The sequence below is a fragment of the Sarcophilus harrisii genome, chromosome 1 (genome assembly GCF_902635505.1).
Source record: "Sarcophilus harrisii chromosome 1, mSarHar1.11, whole genome shotgun sequence".
Lineage (NCBI taxonomy): Eukaryota > Metazoa > Chordata > Mammalia > Dasyuromorphia > Dasyuridae > Sarcophilus > Sarcophilus harrisii.
In genome coordinates this window covers 643,829,173-643,845,030 of record NC_045426.1, presented here as the reverse complement: position 1 = coordinate 643,845,030, position 15,858 = coordinate 643,829,173, and the positions used below count along the sequence as shown (strand labels likewise).

Genomic DNA, 15,858 nt, shown 5'->3' with positions numbered 1-15,858 from the left:
CCCCAGCAGGCCATCTGTGTGCCTGCTGGTTTGTCTTCCCACAGCCACGCTGGAACTGACTACTTTTACTTTTTTTCCTTTTTAAAGCAAACCTTTCCAGGTCCCTTCCAGTCCACAACTCATGACCCCATGAAGTAACATGAAGACAGTTCATTCTCTGCCTAACAAGGACACAGGAGACCAATGTCAATTAAGATAATTCTGAGATTTCACCTCATTCATTGCAAATTGAATTAAAAGGAAAAAAGTAAAAGAAGTCAATATTAGAGTGACCGTGGGAAGACTTAAACCAGCAGGCACACAGATGCCTGGTTGGTGGGGTTATGAAGTAGCCCCAAAGTTCTGAATTTTGGTTTGGAATCACACCAAAAAAGTGACTAAATTGTCCATACTTTTGACTAAGTAATCTCATTACTAAACATATGCTTCCTCAAGGAAGCCAAAGCCAGAAACAAAGGTTCTTTATATACCAAACTATTCATAGCAATACTTCTTGTGGCAAAAAAGAACTTGAAACAAAGTGAGTGTCCATCAGTTGGAGAACGGTTAAAAAAATTAAGATATATAAAGGAAATGGAACATTATTGTGTTGTAAGAAAATGATGAAGACCAGGAATTTGGAAAAATAGGAAAATTTGCATACACTAATATAGAGCAAAATAAATAGAATCTACCTAAAAAGTGACACACAATACATATAACAATGCAAATTTTAAAAACCAGTAAAAGGAAGTTGGATTCTGAGCAATGGAAAAAGTGATGAAGACTCTAGAGAAGAGATAAGGAAATACATCCTCTTTTTCATGTGTTTGGGAGGAAAAAGGATGGAACACTTACCAGGAGAGCATATTGTATATTTTATTCATTAAGTTTTGTATTGACTATTTTTGCTTAAATATTCTCTCTCTCTCTCTCTCTCTCTCTCTCTCTCTCTCTCTCTCTCTCTCTCTGTGTGTGTGTGTGTGTGTATGGGGGGGGGGAATCTGATTTGAAGAGGAGGAGGAAATGATTGTGATGATTCATAGAACATTTTTAAAAAATAAGAAATAATGGTTGGCCAGGAGATAAGGAAAAAGAGGCTAAAAATAAATGATAACTCGAAGTCTGGATTTTGGGAGAAGACTTTCTTATTGGTAACTATATTAGAGATGAACAGAAATCTGCTCCTGTCAAGAGACAGAAGTCAGAGAAAACTTACTGAGGGAGCAACCTCCTGCTTCCTTTTCTCCTTTCTTTTTCTTCCCTCCCTCCAGGGACCTGTCCCAGAGCAAACAGGGGATATGTCCTAACCAATGTTATTAATAGGAGTTAGCAACATAAGCCACAGAGAACTGAGGTCCTCAGTTTCAACAGGAACAGAGAGTGAGGGAACTATAAAAATGGTACTGTGTTTGTATGTCTTCTGGAGGCAACAAATTACTAAATTTATACAAAAGTTAGCTAGAGGAGGTATAATGAAAGAGAGCTCTTTGTCACTTTTTGGCAGGTCTATGTGTTTATGTCTGATATATATATATATATAGACATAAATCTATACACATATGTGTATATAATATATATGTACACATACATTTGTATAAATATATATTATATATAGACAAGTATGTATGTATATATAGTTCTTTACACATATATAATTGTCATATATATATACATACATAGACAGAAATACATAGTTGTCTCGTAGCATCACAGATTTAAAGCTAAAAGGAACCTTAGATTCCATAGAAACCAATCTTTTCATTTAAAGATGAATCAAAAATCTTCAAGTGACTTGCCTATGGTCACACAGCTAGAAGGTACATGAGGGCCAGTATCTTATCCACTATACTTTGTAAAGTCTTTGTAAGTAGGGATTGTTCTTGTTATTGTGTTTGTATTCCCAGAATTTAGGACAGTGTCTGGCATATAGAGGACACTTAATAAATACTTAGCATTTATTAAGCTCCTTCCTGGATGTTTTAAGCACTTTACAAATAGTTATCTCATTTGATCCTCACAATAACCCTGGGAGGTGACTATTTTTATCATTTTCATTTTACAATTGAGGACACTGAAGTAAAGTTCATTGATCTGCCCAGGGATATACAGCCAGTAGATATCTGAGGATAGATTCAGTTTTCCTGACTCTGGTCTCATGCTGCACCATCTTGCTGGCTCTATTGGAGCACAAAAGACAGTCGTTAGTTAGGAGTCTCTAATTGGCTGGGCATGAACCCAAGATTCCTACAGCATTCCTGAATGGGACTCTGGGTAAATAAAAAGGATATAGATAGGAGCAAGACTCCGGGCTTCTAGGAGGAATCCCACTGGCCAGTTTGGCTTAGGGAAAATATTAACACATTAGGGTGTTTTAGGAAGCTAATGAGCCACCCAGTCTGCCTTATGGGAGAATCATTAACTAAAGCTTACCACAGATATAACCCATGCATGACTCAGGTTCCCCCAAGCTCACAGACATTGGGTTCAAAAGATGGGTCTTTTCCCTTTTGGCTCACCATTACTCCCTGACCCTATCCCTGTCACCTTTATGTCATGGGTCTCATAGAACAATTGATTCTACTTAAAAAAAAAATAAGTTTCACTACAATGTCAATATCAACTGTAAGTAATTTTTTATGTTTTTATTTTAGTCCCAGGAAATTTAACTCTAGACCTTTTCATTTCTCCATCTCTCTGGCATTTAGAGGTGGCAAGAAAATGATGAGGGGTAGAGGGAATACTGACCACTTGTGGCTTGCAAGGAGTTATGTTCAGGTAAATAAATACTTGGAGAGGAAAAAATCCTTGTGGCCTGGGATATATGAGAGGATCAAAGAGGAAATCTGTTAGGGGAAGTAGAAGTTGAGATTTTAGTGAGTTAAGACCATGGTCATCATAGGACAGAATGTGGAGGTTCCATATGCTCAGCCACCCAATCAATTCCCATATGGAGATCACAGTTTGAAGTAAGCCCTGGGGCCCAAGAAAAGAGACTAACTCAATCAGTTAAAGAAAGGAGCTGTTTCCCCAGCAGAGAAACAAAAGTCTTTCTCTTTTCTGATTTATCTGGGAGAATGGTATTCCTTGCCAAGATGAGAAACAATTTCAGAAGGCAGAAGGCAATCCAAACCTTTGCCAGCAAGGTGGATAGTGGAAGAACAGGAAACATTAGCAAGAGGAAAAGGCTTAAACCAGTGAACTGTGCAGAAGATATGAAGTCTTTCCCATGGAGGGTGGAACTGGACCTTCCTATGCACCACAAAAGAATTGGGAGGATCCATAGGTCCCACCAGGAGAGAGGACACTTGCTGCTGCCAATAGAAAGCAGGGATGTCTTATGATTGTTTCAGCTACCTGCTGAAATATAAAAGGAAGGAAGACAAGGTGTCACCAGGACAGAACTTAAGGTTTCACAATGACATTTACCTACATTATCTCATTTGATTCTCACCAATCCTGTGAGAATTATTACGTGGTGAGAGATGTGAAAATGAAATTATAGAAATCTTGGGAGACGTCTACCTTTGCCATCATGGTAAATAAGGAAGAGAGTGATGGCTATAATTTAATATACAACCCAGACTTTGTCAGAGTAGGAAAAAGGAAAGGGTGGAATTCCATGAGTAGAGATTTTAAAGGGAAAAATTGACTCAGGAAATTGTAAGGATCACAAGAAAGAAATCCTGGTTATATTTCATAAATGGCTCCAAAGATGAAGAAAAAAGGAAAGTTGTCTTAAGACAATGATGTGACTTCTCAGGGAACCTGCCAATGAAATCAGATTTCAAGAAAACACATACTGAAGAATGGAACAATTATCGGTAAATTTGGGTTGACAACAAAGGAAAAGTAATAATATAAGAATAATATAAGGAGGGGACAGCTAGGTAACCCAGTGGCTGCACTACCAGCCCTGAAGTCAGGAGGACCCTAGTTCAAATCTGGTCTCAGATACTTAACGCTTCCTGGCTGTGTGACCCTGGGCAAGTCACTTAACCCCAATTGCTTCAGGGGAAAAATTAGTATTAGGAGCCAGATCTGATGGCATATAATTAATAATACTAAAGTTTATATTTAGTTCTTTCTACATTAAGCACTTTATGAAAGTTATCTGATCTGATCCTTAAAACAACCCTAGGAAAAAGGTATTATTTAGGAGCCCCATTTTACATTTGAGAAAACTGAGGCAGACAGAGATTAAAATCATTTGTCTGGGAATTCTCAGTTAGTAATCTTCTGGTCACATTTGAACTCAGATCTTCCTAAATCCAGGTCCAGTGCTCTGTCTGGTCCCTGCTGCTCAGGAGGAAGAGGCTAGGGACATTGCTTGAGTCTGGGAATTCTGACCTATGTTAGGATTAAAGCCATTATTTCCATTGCCAACATGCCAGGCTCCTGGGACTAGAGGTAAATTTGGTTGCCTGAGGAGAAGGAAACCAGTCTAGGTCAGAAAAATGGAGCAGGCTGAACCTTCTGAGCCAATCAGTATTGGATTTGGACTCTTGAATGTACTCCCTTCCTGGGCAAGATGGGGAAACAAACAAACAGACAGCCAAAACCGAATCCAATACCATGAAAGCTAAAGCTTTGATGAAGCTGAGGCTGAGGATGCTACAGACAAGAAAAAAAGCTTTGTTAGCTTTGATGGGTGACAGGAGGAGAAGTCAGGAAGGGATAGGACAGCAATTTAAAGATGGATGGAATGATGATCATGGCTATTAGGGGGAAAAAAGAGAATGATTCTTCTTATTTCTGTCTTCTCTTCCAAGGAGATTAATTAATCTTTGGAATAAAAATGCTTAACAGGAAATTGAAATCTCCCAAGTCAGCCCTTAGCTTTCCTCAATAACTCCAAGCTGCCAGCCTCAAATGAACTATATTTCAGGGTTTTGATAAAAACCTAAGGATATGCTGCTAATTTATGATAAAAACAACATGGAAAACTGAAGAGGTGCCTCATTACTGGAGACAGGGTAGTATCACCTGGAATTTCTAGAAGGAGAAGAAAGATCATTCTTCAAACTCTTCAAACTCAAATGTGGATTACAACATAATATTTTTACTTTTTGTTGTTGTTGTTTATTTTTGCTTGCTTTTTTCTCCTTTTTGATCTGGCTTTTTTTTTGTGTAGCATGAAAAATGTGAAACTATGTTTAGAAGAATTGCACATGTTTAACCTATACTGAATTACTTGCTGTTTAGGGGAGGGGGGTAAGGAAGAGAGGGAGAAAAATTTGGAACACAAGGTGTTGCAAGGGTGAATGTTGAAAACTATCTTTGCATCTATTTTGAAAAATAAAAAGTTATATAAAAAGAAAAAAGAAGGAAAAAATAATATATTGAAATAATTTAAAAAAAAAATAAAACTCTCTAATCCTGGGTAAGGTACCTGAGACTATAAAGTCATCAATTCAGCCCTGGATGGGAACTCACACCTCATTTTCTAAAGAATACCCTTTCCTGTTTCCCTTTCCCCATTCCACTCATACCTTCTACTTTGAGATTATCTTCCATAAACTCTATTTATTTCATAGCCAGCATTGAAGGCAAAAGGACTAATTTCAAGTCTCACCTCTGACACATGTTGGCTATGTGACCCTAGATAGATCTCATAACCTGTTAGAATTTGAGACAAATCTCTAGGATTATAAATTGAACCAAAAGGACTGATTTATATTGATAGAGGGAGTTTCCTAGTCTATAACAATGAAACCACAGGTCCTGGCCCCAAATCTACCCCATCTAGTTAGTAACATGTTATCTTCCTGTGAGTTTCTTGAGGGCAAGATTCTCCCTTTCTTTGTATCCTCAGGGTGTAACTTGGAACATCTTAGTGAATACTTAACAAATGCTTGTTGGGACTTGGTTAACCAAGAAAGGAAATTAATTATGGAAAAAACGTTAACCATTAAGAAGCTATTGGTAGAAATCTTTTAACGTCAGTTGTACTTGTTTGAATAAATATGAAAAAAGTCTTAAAAAAAAAACTCTCCTCTAATTAGGGTCCAAGCAGAACACATCTAATTCTTCTACATGAAAGCCCTTTGAATATATGAAGACAGATGTCTTCCTTTCTCTACATCTTCATTTCTCTTGGCTTAATATTGCCAGTTCACTTAATAGATCTTGCTATAGCATGACTTCAAGGTCCTTGACCATTCTGGCTGCCCTCCTCTGGACACTCTAGTTTATTAAAGTCCTTCCGAAATGTGGTGCCAAAAACTGAGCACAATTATTTTTGAAGTGGTCTGACCAGGACGAAAGTACGATGGATGGTTCTATCCTCTGCCAAGTTCTTGTCTCTCTCTGCTTCCCTAAATGTAGCCCAAAATTACATCATCATCATTGACAAGCTCTTGATTCATTCAACTGAAAGGAACCTCAAAGTTTCAATTGTTTCTTTGATGAGCGTCCTTCTACCTCATCTCCCCAAAGTTATTATCCAGCTTTCATCAGAAAGACTTCCAGTGAGGGGGAGCTCACGGAAGCCTCTGATCTTTGTCATTCTACTTTTGGAAAGTTCTGCCTTGTAGGAAACTTGCCCTTATATGAAGTTGAAAAATCTGCCTCTGCATAACTCTTATCTATTGTTCCTACTTTGCCCTCTGGGCCCCAAGCTGAAGAAATCTAATCCCTCTACCATATTTCATACTTGAAATATTTCAAATACTTGAAATATTTCACATGTTTGTAGCTGTTCCCAATCCTCTCTGTGTTTAAGACTCTGCATTTTAAGTGATTCTCCTGGGACATGGGTGAAAATCCCCAAGATTTTCTAGTCATCTTTCTTTGTACTCATTCTAGTTTGTCAAAGTGCTTCCTAAGTATGATGTGACATGTTTTACTTAACTGTGAATATTTATTACAAGAGCTTTGTTTTTCTTTTCTTCTTTTTTCCTAATGGAAGAAGGGAATGGGAGAAGAAGGAAACTGATTTCTGTTCTTTGAAAAAAAAGGAGGAAAAAAATTTTTTAAAACCTCCAGTGATGAAAAATTCACTACCCTGTTGGGTTGCCCTACCACTTCTAATAAAATAGCTAACATTTATATAATGTTTAATGTTTGTTAGACTCTGTGTTTAATGATTATTATCTCATTTGGTCCTCATAACAACCTGGGTAGTAATTCGACTTTTAACCACATTTTAGAGATAACAGCAACAATATTTACATAGCATTACTATGTGTTTGGCACTGTACTAAGTGCTTTACAATTATTATTTCATTTGGTCTTCACAACAACCCTAGAAGGTAGGTGCTATTATTATCCTCATTTTACAGATGAGGAAACCGAGGCAGACATTAGTGAAATGACTTGTTCAAGGTCACACAGCCAATAAGCATCTAAGGCCAGAGTTGAATTCAAGTCTTCCTGACTCAAGGGCTGTCTCTCAAAGGAGTGTGCTATTTAGTTGCAGTTGAAAGGCTCAGAAGTAAGTAGAATTTTTCCGATGTGGTCTGATTATTACAGACCAATTAGGACTATTGCTCTGTTATCTTGGACACTAGTCCTCTTTGAATTTACATTAGATAAAAGTAGTTTTCTGTTTCCCAGACCATGAAAAGCAGTTGGATGGACGATATAGAACTTGTCTGTTAGCATAGGACAAATGGTAAGAATGTACAAGTTGGGTCCAGGATTAAACAGGAAGAGAAAAATAGGCTGAATTGCCTTCAGAAAACTGCAGAATCAGATTTGTAGAATTTGGATTCGATTGGGAAGTCAACGCTTGGGCGTTGTAAAAAGTAGACAAGGGAAAAGTATAATAATAGGTAAGGTAGAGATGCCTATCTCTAGGGGCATCTAGGGCAGATGAAAAGGGCAAATAGATTTTCGTTCATTTTTTCTCTCAAGGGAATGGAATTTTGGGGAGTTTGAGGATTTCTTCTGGAGGATAGATATAAATTATTTCGATACCAATGAGTGATAGTTGGAATAAGCAGAAAATGTTAATGATGGTTAGGCCGGCAACGTGGTTTTACGTTGTTCTCAAATTAAGTTCTCGTTAAGAGAACTTAAAACTCCCCCCAGAAACAAAATGCTGTTTGTGGCCTCAGTGTGGGCTTAGTTGGAACACATGAATTGAAAAAACAATGATGACTATCACACAAGTTTCTTCATATATAACCTAGTCCCCTCCTGCCTTCCCAGGCTCTTTGATACCTTGCTCTTCTCCACATACTCTGTGTTCTAGAGACATTGGCTGCCTCACTATTCCACAACCAAGACACTCCATCTCTTCACTCAGGGCATTTTTTACTGTCTGTCTCTCATGTTTGAAATTCTCTACCTCCTTGTCTCTGCTTATGGGCTTTCTTAACTTTCTCAGCTAAAATCCCACCTCCTACAGGAAACATTTCTTAATGCCTCTTAATTCTAGAGCTTTCTCACAAAGATTATCTCCCATTCATCCTGGATATCTCTTGTTTGCACATAGTTGTTTTCATGGTGTCTCTTCCATTAGACTCCTTGAGTCTAATGTCTTTTGTCTTTCTCTGTATTCCCTGTGTTTAATACAATTCTTGGCATACTAGGTGGTTAATAAATGTTTGTGAACTGAAATAGAAAGGGCAAGGAAGAGGTGCTTTGGATTCAAGCAAACTATAATACATAACAAACAAGGATCTCTGGAGAACAGGAATAAAGGATGTTGTTAGGGAAATGGATGAGCTGGAGAACAGGAATAAAGGATGTTGTCAAGGAAATGGATAATGTGTGCACTGGACTTGTGCTAAGGGCAAGAAATGCGAGGTGAGCAGCCAGTTCAAGATATTGGGAAAATGCAAAGAAGGGCTCCGGTACCATGGACAAAGCACCTGGGGCACATTTATAGAAGACTGGAATTTCAGAAAGGGGAGGGACAGATATAGATGGGCTGTGATCTGCCTCGATGGAAGGAACCACACAAATTGATGAGATCACCAAATTGTGTGAGTTTAGCAATAACCCCTCTGGGAAATAGCACTAGAACAGGGTAGACCGGCTCCCCTATCCCTGCCCCACAAGTCTTTCTGTCCCTATCCCCCTCTCACTCCCAGTCACCTCATCCATGCTTCGTGTCACCTCAGGGCGGTCCCCATCCCCACAGGCAGACAGAAGTTCCAGGCCCAGGGCCCCCAGAGCATCCAACTCACTTTGTAGTCCATCCACCTCCTCCCTCAAGGCCTGGGGAAAGATAGGGAAATGAGTAAGGTCACCTTGCTTTTAAATCTGTGTTTTGTAAGCATTGAGCACAGTCTGCCCCTTCCTCAAAGACCCTACTCTTATGGTATTTTACAAAGATCCTAGATGCCCACCCCATCCTGGGTATGAAGTTGCCCCTGGGGACTTTCTGGGATATGGGTAAAGGAAAAAGAATAAAAGAGAAAAGAAGAAAGGAAGGCAGGACTGGGTCTTCCTATCCCTTATCTCCATAGGTCCAGGAGATACCTGCATGGCGCTAAGTCTGCTCCGGATGCCTTCAGGCTCTGGTCCCGCGTCCTCCATATGTAGCACCAGGTGCTGGGTGTCAGCCAGACTGGTGGCTAGGTCGGCCAGGCCTTGCCAGAACTGCTCTGCCAGCGCCAGCACAACCCGCAGCCAGCTGGCGCGCTCCTGGGCCGCGGCCTGCATCCCTGACCAGCGCTCCCACAAGCGATTTGCCTCAGCCTGAAGCACTGCTGATAAACAATGGGACAGGATAAGGGAGAGGACCCAGGGGGCTCGTCAGTCTGGCCCATCCCACACCCCGGGGAGGCCCCTAGCCCTGCGGGTCAGCCCAGCCTCATACCTCGAGGCCCCAGTCCAGCCTCGGGACTTTCATCCAGGGTCCCAGTGACCCCGGCCCCCAGCTCCTGGGCTCGGGCCCGGGCAGTGTCCAGCGCGGCCCCCACGGGCTCTAGCTCACTCAGCAGCAGGCTCTGCTCCCGCAGCTGCTCCCGGATGCGCTGAGCATCAGCCCGGACAGTCCCCACATTCTCCACTCTCCGGGCCAGTTGTTCCAGCTGTTCTGCCAGCCGAGCCAACCTTTCGCTCAGCTGGACATATGGGGAGAAGAGGACAGAGGGGCATTGCGGTACCTATCTGCCCCCCGGGTGACAAATGACCACGGCTTCCACCCTCCCCTCTGCACCTTCACCCCTCTCTCAGTCTGTGGCTCCATCCTTGGACCAGTTATAGTTCCGCCCCTTCCCACCCCCTTCCCTTAGCATCGGTCTTCTCCCGTCCTCTGCCCCGCCCCCACTTATACCCTGCCTTCCCTGTAGCCATGGCCCCACCCCCTCACCGGCTGTACCCACCTTTTCCTGACCATCTCCCTCACCTGAGTGTACCGGGGCACAGTCTGCCCCAAAGTGGCTGCCACGCTGTCCGCGCGGCCCCTCAGGGCCCCCAGCTCCTCCTCCGCTGCCTGCCAGGCTTCTTGGAAGGGGGTGCTCTGGGCTGGATTTAGGTCCTTCAGTTGCACGAACACCCGCTGCAGCTTCCCCACCAGGGGCCTGTGCTCCGCAATGGCCTCCCGCAGATGCTGCGGCAGGGACGGACCCGGTAATAGGAGACCAAGGCTGCGGGGCGCTCCAACCCCCAACTCCTCTTAGCATTTGCCGCCAATCGGCCTCCTCCAGCCCCCGGGCATTCGTTGTCCCCCCTTTCCTTCAGACCCTCTCCGTCCCTAATAAACATTCCCTCAGTTAAAGGCCATTAGAGACCCTCTAGCTCTGTAGACCTCCTCGGGTCTCCAGATGAAGGACTTTGAGAAGAGGAGAATCAGGGAGAGAACGAGGAGGGACAATAGGAGAGAAAGCCGGGGACTTTAAAAGCTGCCAGGGAAATATCCATAGAACTAAGGAACCTAAGTTCTAAAGACCCCATGAGGCCTTGTGAAGATGGGGAGCGAGGTGCCACGGACCAGAAAGCTACCAGAAACCGGGAGAACAAAGGCTGGTTACTAACATGCCATTCCATGAGCCATCCTAGCCTGGCTCCTTTTGGCTGGAGAAAGGACTACTAGAGTCAAGTCTCAGGCGAGGAGAGGGGAGGTCAAGGGATATCCAAATTCAGGAAACTGCCTCTAAAAAAATAAGATTAGAGCTGGAAGGGACTTCAGAGGTCCTCTGTTCCAAGGCCCTTATTTTATAGATGAGGAAACTGAATCCCCCAGAGGTTATTTTACAGATGGGGAAACTGAGTCCCCCAGAAGATAATTATTTTACAGATGGGGAAACTGAGTCCCCCAGAGGTTAAGTATTTTATAGATGGGGAAACTGAGTCCCCCAGAGGATAATTATTTTACAGATAAAGAAACTGAATTCCACAGAGAATAAGTATTTTCAGATGAGGAAACTGAGTCCCCCAGAGCCTAAATAATTTGCCAGATCTGAGTTCAAATCTAGAACTCTTGCTACTATCCTGCACAATCCATCAGATAATGATGGTTCTTGTTAAGGGAGCAGGAGGATCTTTGCCCCCTTCTACTGCCTCTCTCCCTACCTAGGGTCTCTCCATTAAGGTCTCCAGAATCAGGTGCCATGCCTGATCCCTTGTCCCCTGGACTCACCTGCAGCAATTCCTGTTGCTCCCTGCAGGCCTCAGGGCTGCCAGCAGCTGCATGTGGATTGAGGTGGGCCACAATGTCCTGGGCTTCCTCCAGCCATGGGGTCAATTCACCCTGGGCCTCCGCAAACTGGGCTAGCAGGGAAAGGGCCCGCTCACGGCACAACACTCCTGCAGTACTGTTCTGTTGAACCTCCTGAGCCCGACTCCGAAGGAGCTCCAGTTCTGCCTACAGGCCAGACAAGAAGAAATATAGTATACCTAATGTAGGAGCTTAGGGATTACAAGTGAAATGGGGACTCAATCACTTGGGCAGGACTCAATAATTCAAAGACATTGATGGACATACAGACTCAGAGGACGGTATGTCTGTTCCCTTTCCATCTTTGTCTGTTGAATTCCTATTTATCCTTTAAGATTTAACTCAATGGACACTTCCTCTAGGAATCCCCCCTGTCCTGATTTACTGCTCCCTCAGGCTTCATAGAATACTTTGCCCTCTGTGATACACTTACCCTGGAGAGTTGTGTATTATTATTATATATGGGTTATATCCTATACTTTAAAAATCTGCTATGAGGACAAGGTCTTTTGTTATTGCAACAATAACATTAGCTCGGATTTTGGGGCACAGTAGATTTTTAAAAAATGTTTATTGAATGGTCATTAATTAATTGAATCTCAGAGGTGGAAAGGACCATGGAGACCCTCTAGTCCAACCTGCATTTGACATGAATCTCTTCTACATCATAGCCAACAAGTAGCCATCGAGCATCCATTTGAAAACTTCCAGTGATGGTAGATGGTCCATTTCCTTTTTCTGAACAGCTCCCATCATTAGAAAGTTGTTTCTTACATCAAACTTAAATCTACCTCCCTGTAACTTAGCAGATTGATCCTTGTTCTGCCCTCTGGGGTCAAGTAGAAAAACCCAATACTCTTCCAAGTAATAACTGAAATAGCTAGCATGTCCCAAACCAACTTTGCCAAGTACATCTCCTCAGTTCCCTCAGGAGATTTTCCTTTTAGGATCTGCAGAGTCTGGCCCCAGCCTCTCTTCTCAGGCTGAGTTCACATCAGTACTTTACGCACGCCACGTCTCCTGCTTTGATACCTTGGTATAGACTGCCCCCTCAGCCCTGAGGATGCACTTGCCTTCCTTTCTAGGCTCAGCTCATGTCCTACCACCTAGCGGCAGCTTCTTCTTAATTGTTAGTATTGTTTCTGCCCTCAGATCATGACGTACAAACTTATATGGCTACATGTTGCGAGTCCCCTTTCTCCTCCCCACCCTCCCCCAGGATGTAAGTCTCTCAGAGTTTGGGATTGCTTTGTTTTGTTCTGTTTTTATTTTGAATCTAGATGATAGTAATAATAATAATGATAATAATAACAATAGTAAGTAAGTATGAGGCAGGATATAAAATGAGTTCCTTCTGACTCCAAGTCCAGCACTCTATCCAGTAGATAGAACAGATCACACATTAGGTGATTAATAAATGCTTAAGTTTGGATTGGATTCCATTCTTGGGAGGGCAGCATCTTGCCATCTTTCTCTACACATTCTTCTCCTTCCTAAAATGTGCTATACAGGAATAAACATAATACTCCAAATGTGTCTGATCAGAGCAGTGAATAGAAGGGCAATCACCTACCTCCCCCACACCTTTATACACTCCCCCCCCCCCCGTTCTGGACACTCTCTCTTCTGAGATTACATAGACTTTTGAGGCTACGGTGTCTCACTACTGACTTGACATGACATTATAGCTACAAAAACCCCAGACTGAGGGCTTCTCTCACCTCATATCTCTTCTCTGTGTTTGAGCCCAAGGATTTTTACAGTTATTCCCACAAAATTTTATTTTATCATTCTAGCCTGTCCGGTTCCTTTTGGATCCCGATCTCATCACCCAGTGTGTGAACCATCTATCCCAGCTTTGTGTCATTGCAGACACATCTATGCCATCATCCAAAGGATGGAGCATAAATTTGTGGAATAATGCAACACTGGAGATCAGATCCTTGAGACCTTCCAAAAGGGACCTCTCTGTGAGTCGGCATTGCGCTATTAATAAATATTTTGGGGGGAACTTGTCACTGAATATGCTTTGAATCCATATCTAAATGGGTTTCTCTCAACTCTTTCTACAAGGAGAGCAGGATAGACTTGGTGAAATCCAAGAACATAGTGCCTAGAGCCATTAAGTCAATTTAACAAAAGTGAGCGCCTACAATGTTGTAGCTACTGTTCTAAGTACTCAGGATACAAACAAAGGCAAAACAAACAAACAAACAAAACCAGAACTGATCTACTAGTCTAGGCATCTTATCAAAAAAAATAAAAAGGACCTGACAATAATCAAATGAGAGCTGTTCTAGATAAAGTTGTGACTTAGTGAGTCTTACTATTCTTACTAAATGATTCAAAATCATTAAACAAATGAATAAACTTGGGGAGTCAATAGGAAAGTCAAAGGGACTGAGGACTCAAGAAGGTGGAAAAAGAGGGTACACAAAGGGGAGGATACCGTCTAGCTATGGCACAGGTAAGGACATGGGAAGGGCAGAGAAGGGGGAAGGAGAGCCCACCAGAGCTCAGGAGGCAGCCTCCTCGTCTTGCTGCCTTGGCCTTGGTGCTAGGGGCAGTGAGGACTAGGAAAGTACTGGGCCGGAGCCTTCAGGACCTGGAGACCAGGCTTAACTCTTGGGAGACATGCAGGAAGGACTCCCAGGCTGGCAGAGCTCCTGTGCCGGTCCAGGGCCCCGCCACTCACCTGGAGTTGCTCCTTTTCCTCAGAGGGGCAGAGACTTGGGATTCCAGCAGCCAAGAGACCCAGCAGGCGGGTCCTTAACTCCTGCTTCTGGAGAAGTTCTGCAGCCAGTAGCTGGTAAGTTCAGGCAGGGAGGCAGGTGTGAAGGCAGAAGGGGAAAAAAAAAGGCAGATGAGAGTCACGGGATGGGAAGGACAGGGGAGGCCCCTCTTTCCCTATTCTGCCTATGCTGCCTCTTAACTGGGGGGATGAGGAGGAGCAGGTAGAGTCTGGCTCCTCACAGCACCCAGGGTCAGTAAGGGAGGTCTGTCCCCTCCGGTGTATCTGTCCCTGGAACGGAGGAGATTGTAGGGTCACAGGGCTCTAGAGCCTCTCAGACACCATCTCATTTTACAGCTGAGGAAACTGAGACCCAGAAATATAAGTAATTTGCCAAAGGTCACCGGTAGTGATTGTTGGAGGTAACGGTGGGTCAGGAGGTACAGGAGGGCCTACCTTGTGTTGACCCAGCTGGGCCTGGAGTGCCGAAGCCTCCAGGGTCACTCCGTTCAGCTCCTCCACCCGCTGCTCGAGTGCATCCAGGCGGCTCAGTTCCTCCCCCACGGCTTTCCGCAGCTGGGGTGGGGAAGAGGGACGAGTGGAAGGAGGCTGCCCTCTGTGCCCGCAGTGCCCCCTTGCCACCCCGCTCTCTGCACCCCAGGTACCTGGTCTCTGTCTTCCTGCTCACCAGGCCCGGCTGCTGCCCATGCCTGCTCCAGCCTCCCCAGCCAGGCTGCCGGCGGCGGCGGCTCTCCCGAAGGCTGCAGACGCGTGGCCGCCTCCAGCATCTGCTCCAGCCGGAGCCTGATGTGGGCGCCACTCTGCCCGGCCAGCAGCAACCTCACCCGCAGCTCCTCCAGCTGCTCCCGAACCAGCTGGGCCTCTTCCCCTGGAACCCACAGAGCACCGCACTCTCACGGGGGGTCCCGGGCCAGGGCACAGGGCTAAAGGGCTGGGACTCAGGGGGCACAGTCAAAGCCATTGGGCACCTAGATGGCTCAACACTGGACCTGGATTTAGGAAGATCTGAATTCAAATTCAGCCTCAGACATTTCCTAACTGTATGATCTTAGGCCAGTCGCTTAACCTGAACTCTGTTTCAATTTCTTTATCTGTGAAATGGGCACAACGATAGTACTTACTTTCTCAGATTGTTGTGAGGGTAAAATGAGGCAATATTTGTAAAGTCTTTTGAAAATCTAAAAATACTATATAAATGCTAGTTATTGTTATTATGATAATAATTATTATCAAAGAGGGCACAGATCATAGTCATAGAAGAAAAGGCACAGAAGACATGGGGAATAGAGTTTGAGAGACTGCAGTGGGCTCTGAAGCTTTTAACTCCTCCCCATGGCAAAAGCTTGAGACGAAACAAGGCTTTGAGCACTGGCTAGAACTCTCAGTGACAGCTGGTTCCTGAGCTGGGCCCACCTGGGCTCTTGTTTCTATGGGATCCTCTATCTATGCTCGGTGGGGTCTGAGGAAGATTTAGGTGAGATGGTGGGTGCCCGTTCCCCCTCAGCTGAGCCTT

The 15,858-nt window shown here is 43.8% G+C and overlaps 1 protein-coding gene across 4 annotated transcripts in view; it reads right to left on the bottom strand.

Moving 5' to 3' along the window:
* LOC111719160 (microtubule-actin cross-linking factor 1, isoforms 1/2/3/5-like) overlaps positions 1-15,858 on the bottom strand; it is a 103,053-nt gene that overhangs the window by 46,090 nt on the left and 41,105 nt on the right. For 3 of the 4 annotated variants that reach the window (XM_031947407.1, XM_031947409.1, XM_031947410.1), the window contains exons 9-16: positions 14,990-15,213; positions 14,781-14,900; positions 14,289-14,399; positions 11,516-11,740; positions 10,283-10,486; positions 9,752-9,998; positions 9,412-9,641; positions 9,025-9,147 (exon numbers count right to left, since the gene is read on the bottom strand). In XM_031947407.1, coding sequence (XP_031803267.1) covers positions 9,025-9,147; positions 9,412-9,641; positions 9,752-9,998; positions 10,283-10,486; positions 11,516-11,740; positions 14,289-14,399; positions 14,781-14,900; positions 14,990-15,213 — 1,484 coding nt within the window. The remainder of the gene's footprint in view (positions 1-9,024; positions 9,148-9,411; positions 9,642-9,751; positions 9,999-10,282; positions 10,487-11,515; positions 11,741-14,288; positions 14,400-14,780; positions 14,901-14,989; positions 15,214-15,858) is intronic. The other variant, XM_031947408.1, reaches the window with a different exon arrangement.